The 13,662-nt window shown below is 46.6% G+C and overlaps 1 protein-coding gene across 1 annotated transcript; it reads left to right on the plus strand.

Annotated features, from left to right (window-relative positions):
- The first annotated feature begins 1,019 nt into the window (after positions 1–1,019).
- On the plus strand, positions 1,020–13,405 carry LOC103731646 (vomeromodulin-like). Its single transcript, XM_008830025.2, has 15 exons — positions 1,020–1,067; positions 4,593–4,881; positions 5,077–5,566; positions 5,876–5,977; positions 6,514–6,669; positions 7,533–7,617; positions 7,953–8,010; positions 8,706–8,776; positions 8,970–9,116; positions 9,980–10,102; positions 10,261–10,328; positions 10,582–10,612; positions 11,476–11,536; positions 12,244–12,323; positions 13,180–13,405. Exons 2-15 carry the CDS (start codon positions 4,608–4,610, stop codon positions 13,201–13,203), a joined length of 1,770 nt encoding a protein of 589 aa, XP_008828247.1. The 5' UTR covers positions 1,020–1,067; positions 4,593–4,607; the 3' UTR covers positions 13,204–13,405.
- Positions 13,406–13,662: the final 257 nt, after the last annotated feature.

Genomic DNA, 13,662 nt, shown 5'->3' on the forward strand with positions numbered 1-13,662 from the left:
TGCAGGTTCTCCTATAAGGTGGTCTTATGATAAAGTTTCAGCTCTCTGTGAAATATCTTTCCAGGAGACAAATTCCTCTTCTGTCTGGTACCAGGATTCAGATTTTTTTCCTAGCATGAGAATCCTAGGGGATTTTGAGCCATCCCATTCCCTGGAGTGCCTTGATTGATGGCCAATGAGAAAACAAATGTCTCTTTGGAATACCCTATCTGTGACAGGCCTGTTATAAATCCAGAGGAAGAAGAACAGAAAGAGGGGTCACCCAATTATTTAACTCACCTGCTTAACACCCCCTAGGCCACTGTTCTCTGCCAATTTCAGCTTGTCCCTAGATTCCATCCCTCTGTATCCCTTGCTCATGCTGAGGTTTTTACATGGCTGGATGCTTCATACTGAATATGTCTGAGATATGTACTGACACAAGGACATGGATGAACACCCTAACCAAATGTATCCCACACCTGTATCATGGATTCCCATCTTTCTGCTGATCACTCAGTGTGAGTGCCACCTATGTGGACACCAGAGAGGGTCTTTCACAGGACTGGTAACTGTGAGGCTTGTGGCCTCTTCTGTCCTGACATTCACCTAGCAGTCATTTACCCTCATGACTACAAGACAACAGGCTTGTGATGTAAAATAAGAAGGGGACAGATAAGCTGCCCTGCAAGGCATGCCATGGAAGTCTGGATTAGCAGAATTCAATGGTTTCTTTTCCTCCAAAGGTAGAAGAACAGAAACTCAAAGAACCAGGAGGCCCCAGGGAGTGAGGGGCATTACACACTGTCTCCAGGATGGGCCTACCTCTCCCCTTTCAGGAAGCACTCTCACAGGAACAGGAAGATGCCAACAAAAGTCAGAACAAAGAGCACGTGCTGATTTTGGAAAGCAGACTGCATCACGCCTCTCTTGTCAGCACACTGACATCATGTCCCTTCCTCTCTCATGACCTTTCTGAGGAACATGGGTCTATAAAAACAAGATGCACCTTTGCAGACAGCAGTTCGGAGGCAGGAGCAGGAGGAGAGGCAGCTTCTGGAGACTCTGACCCATCAACGCTGGGCAAGGTAAGGACTTGCTGAGAGGAATGCACAAGGAAGTGGAAATCAGGAGGGAATGAGCAGGGGACAGGTCATCTCAGGACAGATGAAGAGGGCTTACTCACTGAGAATCTAGAATGTTCCTGTGTAGAGTGCTGTGCTTAGCATGGGGTGGTAGATAACAGTTACTTATTGTGAAATTGATTTTTTTTTAAAAATAGAAAAGTTATTGTTAGAATTCGCCAAGAGTTCCATCAAGTCAAAATAGAACCACGAACTCATTAACCAACACACGTTTCCTTAAGTATGCTTAGCTATCTGACATACTGTTCAAATTTCCCAGAGATCAGCGTGAAATGAGAAAAATGATGAAAACGTGATTCATCATTCATGGCAAAGGCTTCACTTTATTTGTAGCCATTTCAGTGGTAACGGCAACAGAAGTCTCGCTTTTGCTAGTGTTTGTTCACAATGCCAACCTAACAATAATCACATCCATTCTCTCAGATTCATCATCTTCTTAGAAATAGGCTAGTCCTTCCCTGGACTGTTACTGCAGGTAACAGTAAACTATGGACCTTTCAAAGGAGGATGGGAGTAAGGAAAGACTTTAAAGGTGAAAGGAGGACTAATGACCAGAAATGTACCAGCTGAAGGCTGAGCAGACCCTTGCTGGCCAGTGACATCACAGGAGTATGCTTTGTGTCAGGATATAGTAGAATCTGTGTGGTTATGGCTGAGGTTTTTGCGAATGTTCTTGTTATCAGGCACATATGTATAAGATCCTCTCCTTCATAAACCCAGATTCAATTTACTTACTTTGGGAGTCAGGACTTGATAGAAGAGACTTCATGATGATTCTCACAACTCCTCCAAAGGTCAGAGCAAAGGTCCATGTTGTGAGTGTACTCTGCCACAAATGGATGGACATATCTGTGTATTTCTACAATGTCAAAATTCACTGAATACCAACAAATTCACAAGGTTCAGTGGTTTCAATGACAGCAATTTACCAATAATCTTGCCTATCTTGGAAATCTAGTTTAGAGGAATATATTTTCTTTTATTCCAGTCTTTGAAATTTATTTTACTTTTAATTCTATGTATATGTGTGGATATGTGCTCATAGAAGCCAGAAGAGGATATCTGATCCCCTGGAGCTGGAGTTACAGGTGGTTGTGAGCTGCCTGGTGTGGATGCTGGGAACTGAATTCAGGTCCCCTGTAATAGTAATAAGTACTCCTGTCTCCTGAGCCATTTCTTTAGCCCCTTTTATTCCAAATTGATTATGATTAACATTAACTCATATCACACAGCACACAGTAAATATATCTCTATAGGAACGCAGATATGTAGTTTATGGAATGAATACTTATATTCAGAGCGACAGCATAGTTCAAAAGATTTCAGCTATAGGCTGACAGAAATGGTAATAGATGAACTTATTGATGTATGTATGAGCTAACAGCCCAGAACCAGCCTCAGGAATGAAACTGTTGCTGACAAGTAAAGGAAGAATCAAGGTTGAGAATGAAGATGTTGCCAGCTGCAGAGAGGATTGGGCAGAGCTGGGTCCTGAGCAGGAAATGGCAGATTCAGGTCCAGATGGGCCAACAACAGGCAAATGGCAGATGGCAGCTGAGTAGGCTGCATCAACAGCAGGGGACTGAGCCAGGCTGACCCCAGGGGCAGTCAGAAGCCCTCTGCCTGTGGGTTCTTAATTCACACCAGGTGTAGATTGGTGGGGCCATGTCCTCACACTACGAGTTGTCCATCACTTTATGGGGTCCATTCAAGAGAGTGAAATCGTTTCCTGGGTCTGGCATGTCCAATAAGTACTTGGGTCTGATTTCTCTGATATGATTTTGCCCATGTGCCTCTGTCTCAATTCACCCCAATAAACTTGTAGGTAAGCACCCTTTCCATTCCCAGCCATGTCTTTTATCATTTGTGCTACATGGGTGGTGCCAGACAGAAGATTTTGTTTGAAGCTCCACTCAGAAACAGTCATCCTCTTACCCTCAACACTGAAACAAAAGTTGCTCTTAAAATGGAGTCTTTCAAAGCAAGGCATAGCCTGAAATTAAAAAAAAAAAACATTGTTTTATGCAATATGGAGTAATTTAGAGAAGGGCATAGCCTGAGCTCAACAATCCTCAGCCCTGATTTTCCTAAACTTGATGGTTAAGAAGGACACATGAGAAGAAGCTTGAGAAGAAACTTCTTAAGGGAAACTGTCAGGAAAGACAGGCAGGGGATGAGCAACTCAGTGATAGCTTAGGCTTTGATTCACTCGAAAGAAGGCTGAGGGGGTCTCTGGGAGAAGAGCCAGAGCCCACCATCTCCTTAAAGGCTGGGGTACTAAGAGCACAGAATGAGGGGTGGGAAGGAGAATGGAAAGCTTCATTTGGGCACAGAAATGGCCATTGCCAGAGGTAACCGGGGAGTGGAGAATTAAAGAATGTTAGGTGTTAAACGTCTCTCCTGACAGGCAATTATTGAGGGTTGATGAGGTGGGGAAGGCAAGAATCTAGAGAAACAACTTATTTCTGTTCTGGAAACCACATTACTTTGATTACTGGAATTGTTATACTTCAACAAGAACGGGGGAGTTTTACAAGAATGGTGTATCCACAGCTAACAGACATGAAGTTGACATGACTAAATGTTAGAGAGCGACGACCTGAGTTTGATACACAGGACCCACAGGATGGAAGGAGAGACCCAACTGCCACAGGTTTTCCTCTGATCTACACACATGCTGTGCCACAAGCAAAACACAAATACACACAAATAAATAAGTATGATTTAAAAAATTTAAGGATAAGTAAAGAGAGGTAAGAACTTGGAGAGTTATGGCGAGAGAAGAATCTGAGCAGGAGCAGTACGAAGTGATATCCAGAAATTACCAGCATAGAACAGCAGTATGATTGAGTGGTACCACTAAGACCCTCGGGGAGAAATGAGAGAAGGAATGTGCTCCAGTCCCTAGGTGTGCTATCACAATTATGTAAGCTGTCACAGGGAAAGTACTTTAACACACTGATCACTACTAACTTGATTCGCCAAGAAGGAACTTAGGGGAAGACCTAAGATTGTAGCTATGGAACAGAAAATTATTCATGAATACAGATGGTGACTGAGACACCACCAATAGGCTGGGGGTAGTGGTAGACACTTGCTAATAGGGCAGGGCCATATGGCATCCCAGCACTGAGAAACAAAAATTAAATGAAATTCTATATTTGGGAATAATGGCAAGGGTGTTTAACAGCAAAGGCGGGCAGTGGGATATATATATATATATGAAGTCAGGTGTCAGGACAGCCAACACTCACAGTACATTTAGGCATCATTGAAACAACTAGGAGAGAGCTGTTGCTCAAGGTGTTTACTGCCAACCATTAGATGATGTTACCATGGATACAGAGTGAAAATTGGAGGGTCTGTAATGTGAATGTCAGACTCCCTCAACAGCCAGGGAGCCAGCAATTCGAACCACACTTACAAACAAATCTAGAATGGAATGGGTAACCCATTTCTCCTCTGCAGGATTCAGCAGCCAAGATGTGGACTCTCTGGGTCCTGACCATCATGTCAAGCATCCAAGCAGGAACATTTGACCTGCTGGAATCAACCCCAGCATTGGGCAGCCTTCCTGCTGTACCACAACCTCTGCCCAGCCTCAGTACTCTCCCTCTTAACTTGCCAAGCTCCTCAGGACTCAAAACTTCCTCAACCAAGCGAGTCCCACCTCCCCAGAAGCGACCAGTCCCCTCCAAAGGTGGCAAGTGTGCACCTGTGGTCAGATACTTTGTATCAAGCAACAAAATTGAGGAGTGTAAGTAGAATTACCTCAGGTATCATGTTCAGTCATGTCTAGACTGTCCACATGGAATGGGTCTGGGTCACAGAAAAAACCCCATCTGCCAAAACTTAAATATAATTTGAAAACAGGGAAAACATAATTAAGACAGAGGGGAGAGAGGAAGCAGTAGGAGGCCGCAGCAGGACAGAGCCCCTTGATCTTTTTCAGATCTGATGAACACACTGCCTCCACAGATCGAGCAGATGGTGACATGTGAGGAGATAGAATTGGGAGGCGTGCTCGGTACCGTGTTATCCACAGTGGACAAGGCTGACCTGCTCTCAACCTTAGATATCTCTTCACTCCTAAGTGTTGGAGGAGGCCTTGGACTCAATGGTCTCCTAGGCAACGGAGGTGATGGTGGGTCTGCAAAGAAACCATCACTGTCCAAGGCTACTGCTGGTCTTGGTCAGCTGCTCCCAGGGGGCCAGGAGGGCCTGGGCAGAGTGCTATCCCTCGGTGGAGACAAGGGCACTGGAAAAGGACTCCTGGACGGAGAGGGGCTCTCCAATCTCCAGAAGCCCCTGGATGACGTGGTTGGAAAAGTGGGTGACGTAAAAGAATCTGCCCAGGATGTGGTCAAGGATGTCCTCCCGTCAAGTGTCAAAGATCCAGTCTCAGACCTGCTGAATATCAAAACACAAGAACTCCTGCTGAAGTAAGTGCTTCCTTTACCCCGAGGCTTTGGCACCAAACAAGCTGCTTACAAGGAAGGCTCACATTCAACCCTCAGCAATCCCACTGACAGCCCCCTTTCACAGAGCAGTATACCCACTTCCTCAGAAACCCTCTGGAGAAAAAACAATCAGAATTTCTGAAGCTTAAACCACTGGCTGGGGAAGGGTGCTGTGGGCCACAGGAAAGACAGAGCCTCAATAGGTTGTGACCAGGCTGCCTCACAGGTAATTCTCCTGCAGTCCAGTCTGCTTCCCTTAACCAGAACTGAATCTGTGCTGTCACTTTGCAGATTAACTGTCCAAGGAGCCACTGTGGACAGCACGGAGATAACCATCGAGGATGATGAGATCCACGTCCACTCTGAAGCCACGGCCACCATAGGGGGACAGGGGTGAGCCTGTTTCCACAATGCTCCCTGGTCACCCAGAATTGGCCTGCTAGTCCCCTATCCAAGGGCCAGACTGAGAGCACTGGGCCAGAGGGAGAGGATCTGCTGTTCCAGGCCAGCCTGGATTACACAGTGAGACTATCTAAAAACAAAGTATAGCAGAACCATTTGCCTAGTCTAGGACTTCCCACGGTAAGGAGACCAGCCTTGCTCATGGTGAGATTTGCTTCTGTATTCTACTCTAGAAACAAGGCCTGAGTCCTAGAGTCACAGGTGCAAATCTGAGGTAGCTTGTGCCAATAGCAGCAGACCACCTCCTCAAGACTGATCAGGACAGTGATTAGTCAAATGTTGTCAACAGTGAGCAGCCCTTGATTCTGAGGCACAGGGCTGCCAGCAGAAGTGCATGAGGCCTGGGAAGCACCAATCTTTCCCTCTCCTACATGAACCTTGACATATGCACGAGGCCGATCCCATCCTGTGGCTTGAGCCCCACCTCTGAGGCAGCTTTACATTCACCTGCACCTTGTTCTCCACAGCGCACTGGGACCTGCTATCAGTCTACTGGGATTTGGGGCCAAGATGGGTGTGACTCTGAAAATTGGAATCTCCTCCAACAACACCCAATGTGTCACCCTGGAAGTCCAAGATAAACATATCCAGATCAACCAAGTGACCATTCAGTTAGTAGAGACGTAAGTAACATCATTTCTCTGGATCAACTCCTGTGTGTCAGGAGATTGCCCTTGTTCCCAGCCCAGGCATGAGCTGCTCCATCAAACAGGTTTGGACAATGAGTAAATGCAGGCCTAGAGAACGACCTGCCTAACATTGTCCCCCAGTGTTTGAGAGCAGTGTTTCCCATGTACCTTATATCTTGCTGAGAACTACATTTGAATAATTCATTCTCTTTTTTTCCTAAACAGTGCACTCACCTGAGTCAAAACTGAGAATAAAACATGAGGCCACACAGTGAAAATCTCCCAAACCTGGGAAGCGGGTCCTGCTTCTCTCCTGAGGCAATCATGGGACTCAGGCTCTTCTCTTGGTTTACAAAAGTGCTTTTGGCACATGCATGTAAATTTGCATATGTGTATTTACACACATAAAGGGACACCTTGCAAACCACTTGTTTCACATGAAGAATATCTGAGACTACCTTTCCTGAGTATGAAGCCCTCCTGTAAATTATTTACCTGCCCTAGAACACTCTGAGGAGGATGCATTACAATTTCATAAATTGCTCTCAGTATATTATAAATTCAGGTACCCAACTACACAAACAAAGCCATGGACAGATCTGGCTACCAAAGCACTTCAGTAGCTTAGGAATGAGTTCATCCAGGTGCACTGTTCGGTGGCCAGATGTTCCTGTGCTTTGGTCAGGTAATTTGGCATCCTCTATAAGAACTGGAAGCCAAGGTGAAGGTGAAGGTGTACCCAGACATGAAGCAACAGGGCATCATCGCAGCTCCTTCATCAGTCAGTGGGTTAGTCTAAACTAGGGCAAACCCAGAAACATGGGGATCACTCAGTTCTCTACCTGCATCTTTCACAGGCTCGAAGGAACTCTGCCTCTCCCTGTGCCTCTGCCCTTGAGTGATGTCATCTCAACAGTGATGACAGTACAAATCAATGAGAATGTAAGTGCAGGGAAGGGCATGCCCTCAGAGGCCTGCATCACCAGGGGAAGACAGGAAGACCCTCCCACCCCTTAAAGGGTCTGATGCTTGGAGGGGCTTAGGAACAAGGCTTTGGGTCTCCAGAGCACACACACAAGGACAAGCAGCTCTTTGGGCCATATGCCCCTCCAAAAGCACCACAATGCATAGGGAAATGGGAAGTGATGGATAATTCCTGCCAAAAGAGGCCAAGAAAATAGCATCGGGGCAAGGGGTGCAAACAGGAGAAGTGGATGTGGGCTGAGAGGACAGGCTGCTGGGGCCCCTCAGTAAGCTAACCTCAGGTGCCTTCACAGCTAAAGAACTCCAGCTCCTGTGCCATTGTCCTCAGTGACTTCAATGACTGCAAGAACAGTGAGTACAAACTCCCAGCCGCCTGTGAGGGTCACTTGCATCAGTAGACAGAGAAAGTCCAGGCACCATGAGGGATTCCATGGGGTAACAGACCACAGTGGATGGGTCTGTGAGATCCAGTGCCCCCAAACCACAAGCATCCTTTACCACTGTCAAGAAGAGAGACTGTTCCTCTAGACTTATGTCCCAGAAAAGGGAACAGGACAAAGTGCCCCTCAGAAGTCTCCATGGAGCTACCCAACCTTACAAAGACAACACGGAGCTTCCTGGCCCTTAAGCCTGAGGACCCACATCAGGAAATCTGCCGACATCCTCAAACACATGCCAATAGTTACAGATGATAGAACATATGGGATTGGCATTTTCTAAGAAAGCAGAAGCAGGAAACTGGTGACAATTCCAAGTCCCACAATAGACAAATTACAGGGTCTGGCTGGACAGTCTTCTTCCCCAGGGAGGCTTTCATACATCAGTTAAAGACCAAATCCCTGTGAGTTCATCCACACCCATACAAACAGCATCCTTTAAGGTATAGACAAAGACAGTGAGAGCTGCAGCTTTCTGTCTGAATCCAGACAGGAGGAGCTGTCCTTACTGCTACCTAGAGGGAGGGTGGCACTGCAGAGGGACTTTGAGGCACGAGCCATCAACAGTTGTCTAAGCTCAGTCCATTTTCCGCTTCTTCTCCCCTGCAGCTACCGGCTTATTCAAGTACAAAGTTCAAAGTGCCAAGATTTCCCCCAAAGGACTCGCCGTCTTCTATTGTGTAAGTAGTCTTTGTTTCTGTGATGACATCTGGGTGAAGGCTGGCAGCATACCTGAATCCCCCAAATCAATCAGATGTTAGGCAATCAAACAATCAGTCTTTTCTTGTCCCTGCACCACCATGGCTAGATGAAAGTTCACACTGCTAGTAGCCTCATGGGCTCACGTAGCTTTTTCTGTTTTCCTCTCCTCAGGCTGAAGTTGTCTTAGGCAAAAATACAGTCCCTGTTCCTGGAGGTCGCCTTCCTCCAGATTCTAAACCTGCCAACATTTCGCTAACTATGTCCAACATGATGTACAAGCAACTGATCACTTATGCTGCCAAGCAGAGCTCTGTCAAGGTAAGTGTCATCCACTCAGCCCAGCCTCTGCTCCACTCTGAACTACAGAGGGGTGTCACTTCTGAGAAGGTGTGGAGGTAAATGGGGCCTTAGGGGCTCTCACAGATGAATAGGACCAATGTCATAGGATATACATTCCCCTTAGTGATCAGTGTGGAGGTAAATGGGGCCTTAGGGGCTCTCACAGACGAATAGGACCAATGTCATAGGACACACATTCCCCTTAGTGATCAGTGTCACACCTGCTTAGTGTCATTGGGAATAGACAAAGACCAAGATGAATATTTTGAGGGTCATCCATGTGCCGGTACACAGCCATGTGTCCTTATGCAATCAGTGTCATTTAATGGTCAAAAGGGGGCTTTTATCTTTCATTTACAGATGACCTAAGGCACACAAAGAATTACTGAGAGGCACAGTGGGAGCAGTGATAGCAGGTTTATCTGCCCTGAGATTATTTACCTCACCTCTAGAAGTCATGGAAGGAAGTGACAACAGCAAGAGAAACTGGCTGGTCTTTAGGTGCCAGGCTCAGCTGAATAAATATACAAAGTGCTCTTGTCCCAGTGACCCTAACTGGTCCCCAAGAGCCATCCTGACACAAGGGCAGAGAAAAGCACTTCACATTTGCAAAGGCTTGATTAAAATCAAAATTTCTCATGTCCTGTGACCCAACATCCACAAAAGGAAGCAAACAGTAAAGTGCTTGGAAGTGGGCCTCCTGCTGTTTCCTCAGCTGCCCCAGCACCCACCTAGAGGTCCTGAAATAGCTGAACCAAGCCTGAAGGAAGCCTGGCTGGGTCATGATGCAGCATCCACTGTCTTCTCCCTCCTCACACTTACTGATGCCTTCTTTACAACAGATGAATGACCTGGAAGCAAATGTCACCAAAGTGGTCTACGCCTTCCAGAAAAACGGATCCCTTCGAGCCTTTTATGGAGTTGACATAAAAAAGGATGGCGAGAGCTATGCCACCGGGAAAACAGTGAGTGCTGAGAAATGAACGGAGACTGAGTTGGAAAGAGGGCAATGAAGGGGTCAGATGGGATGAGATACTCCCAAACCCCTGAGGCCGGGGTGTCCCTGCTACAGAGGGAAAGCCATGGTCCCATGCTTAACTCACACTCCTTTTTTGTCATTCAGAAATTAACCATTTCCCATGCAAGCAAGATTTCAAAAACCAAGATGGTGCCAGACATCAAAATCACAAGGTAAACTGTCTATTACACAGTCCTCCTGAGGATGGAACAGGCCCTGAAGCCCCTGGCACAAGACAGCTCTGGGAAACCATAACTGGAGGGAGTCGGGGTTTTAAGCTACATGCTCTAATTCATCCTATTTGGGTCAGCTGTTTCTAATCCACAGCTGACTCATTAATAAGCAACTGAGGCAACACTTCTACTCTAAACTTGAGTAGCACTGTCCTCATGAACCTTGTGTTTCTCTTTGCTTTGTTGCTGACAGATATGAGCACAGCGTGGAACACACTGAGGATGTAAGTTGATGTGCTTGTCCATACTGAACTAGGATAACATGCCCAGTTATTTGAATGCCAGATGCTTAGTTACCAGAACTGTGGGAAGAGAGGGCCATGGACCTAGATATAGACTGACTGTGGAGAACGACAGGCATCTTCCTGGTCTCTTGGGAGTTCTTGAAACACAGTGGCCCATGCCCATATTGTATTCCAGTGTGTGGATAGTTGAGTGCATATATACAAACACAAAAAAAAGGAGAAAGTGCACTAAGACTCCAGTAAAACTCGCTGGAGAGAGGTGTACAGTGGGTGCCCAGACATGGGCTTAGGACCTGTTTCCCTATGTCAGCCTGAGATATGGGGATTCAGCCAAGAACACAGGAAGAAGACTTACCAAACACTGAACTGTGAACAGTAAGAGGGAATCAGAGGAGCCAAAGGAACACTGCAGTGACTTAAACCTGCAGGGAGCGTCCCTCACAGAGAGAGAAGGCAGGAGAACAGTAAAGGGAGGCCCAGACCTGAGGTCCTCAAACCCATGTCAGAGTGGGTAGCAGTGATCTGCAACCACAAGCCCTCCCACCTTCAGCCAGAGTTCCTGAACTCCCAAAGCCACCTGCTGGTGGCAATGGAACCCAATATCTCTGCTCCAGGAGGCACAGGGCAGCAAAACCACTAGAGGGCCCTCAAACCTCCCAAAGAAGAGAGCCCAAGTAGAGTCTGAGATCCATCGACCTCCACACTTGAAGTTGACCTGTGACAGGGCTTTTAACTAGAGAAATCCCACAGGAAACAGCATCCTATACCAGTGCTTCCTGAGCATCAGGCCAAGTCAGGCGGAGGAGAAGGCAGTACTGAAAATGTCTCCCCATCTCTTGCAGAAGGGAGATGCAGAAGGCATTCTGCCTGAATTGTTAAAGAAGTTCTGGTCTATTATTAATGGTATGTGGAATTAATAACTCTGACATTGGTGCCAGTGTCCCATGAGAGGAAAGGGGAGGAGACTCACTGTGAAACACTGTAGCACTGAGCACAAGGCCATATTGTCAGCTGCTGGGTCACACAGCACCTTTACTTTCAATAGGGTGATAGCATCTTGAGATGTTAAAAATGAAAGGGAAAATGCCTCTTCTGCAACTCTCAGGAAATATACTCCACAGGTGTTTGGGCACGCAACTGAATGATGGACCTGGGTCACCCACTCTCATAGGCACTGGGGTGATGACATTTAGAAAGCTGAGGTTAGAAGCTCTTTGGACAACAATGATGATGGTGCCACATGACAAGTGTACACATACCTGGTTAATTCTAAAGGGGTTCAAATAATACCCTGACCACCAAATAGCATGGGTCATGGTCGTGGGGTCCTAAATTAGTGAGCCACCTGCCACTCTATCACTTGGCATCAATGTTACGAGACAGCCAAGTGTCCACCTCTTTGGAGCCCTTCTTCCTGGCCATGACACTCACTCCCACACACTGGCAGAGACTATGTAGGTTTGTCTCAGATCACCATGTTGAATGGGTGGGGAAGTGACTTCTAGGGCCACACATAGGACATCGATCCTACATGTGACTATGGCCAAAACAACATGTCTAGGTTACTGTTCACTTAACTCTCATCACAATATGGCCCCTCTTTGTTTCAGAATTGCTTAAACAAGTGAATGTCCCAGAAGGAGTGTCTTCATACACCTTAAGGGATGCCATTGTTAAGTCACTGAAATCGGTAAGAGAAAAAACTAGAACGTTTTATTTGTTTGTTTTCCTTTTCTTTCCTGGGACTCAAACCCCGGACCTTGCCCAAAGTAGGCAAGGCCTTTACCACTGAGATGTATGCGTGTTTCAGAAGTTCCATGCTGGATCTACCTGCCAAATCAGTGTGAACTATGACCCAGAAAACATCAGCTTGTCTCACCGGGCTCAAACCTCGAGCTGCACCTGACCCCATGTTTCCCTGCGCTGTGGTCAAATCAGTTAGCAGAAGGTCAGAGTGAGGCAGAAGCAGCAATTGCTCAGTGATTCTTGTCAGACCCCTACTCTCACACACTGACCTTCTCAGTGGCCTTTCAAGCTCAACCCTAGCCAGCCTTAGTCGGGGGATCAGATCAGATGACGTCATTGTGCTGCAGCTATAGTGACAGGAAGTCCCCACATGAAGCTAAACAACAACAGTAGGATTATAGGCACTGAACAGCCAGCACAGTGCCAGCTTCGGCAAGGGCTTCACTCGAGGTCTGGTGACCCAGCATCGATGTCTCATCTCTACTCTCTCAGGATGGACCCTGTCTTGATCTGTATGGAGGCCCTCTCTAGTCAGGGCATTTACCTTCCGTTTCTTTCTCTGACAGTCTAAACAGCTGTAACCCAGAAATTCCCCTCAGTGCTCACTGGCAGGATGTTCCATCCACATCCCTGAAGCAGTGCTATGGCTGTTGTGCTGGGCGGGATGGGCTGGCTCTTATCCTGCCTGTGCTGGGTGGGATAGGCTGGCTCATGTGCCTGTGCTGGCTGGGATGGGCTGGCTCATATCGTGCCTGTCGACTTCTGGGATTAAAGTAGTAACTGCTGTCTTCTCCCCACAGAATGATCTTCAGGCAGCAAACTGAACCCAGCACAACTGAAGTCAGGCAAAGTACCAATGAAAATCAAACCCTCTACAAGACTTTCCCAGGAAATATTAAACCAACAACATCCTTATGATTAAGGAAATAAGTAGCATTAGTCTTCTTAGCAGGCCCAGGACCCTTTAGAATTTCACCAGCTGTCAAGGAGAACAACTCAGGGAAATGGGCACTGTTGTAATCAACTCCTTAATAAACAGACTCTTCATGCAAAAATTTTTAAATGACTCTTGTCCTCAATTCCCGTGAATAGATATCTTGTACATTCATGACTAAGCGAAGAACTTCTTACGTGGACAAAACAAAATAATATGAATGATGAGACAGCAAAACCCAGTGCTCGCTAGTACTCTGAGGGACAATCATGACAGTGATTAAACGTTTCAGCTCCTTACCTCCTGTTACACTTTAGAACTGGAATGACCCCCAAAGGCCCAAGTGTTA

The sequence above is a fragment of the Nannospalax galili genome, unplaced genomic scaffold, assembly GCF_000622305.1.
Source record: "Nannospalax galili isolate Female #2095 unplaced genomic scaffold, S.galili_v1.0 scaffold1174, whole genome shotgun sequence".
In the NCBI taxonomy this organism is placed as follows: Eukaryota; Metazoa; Chordata; class Mammalia; order Rodentia; family Spalacidae; genus Nannospalax; species Nannospalax galili.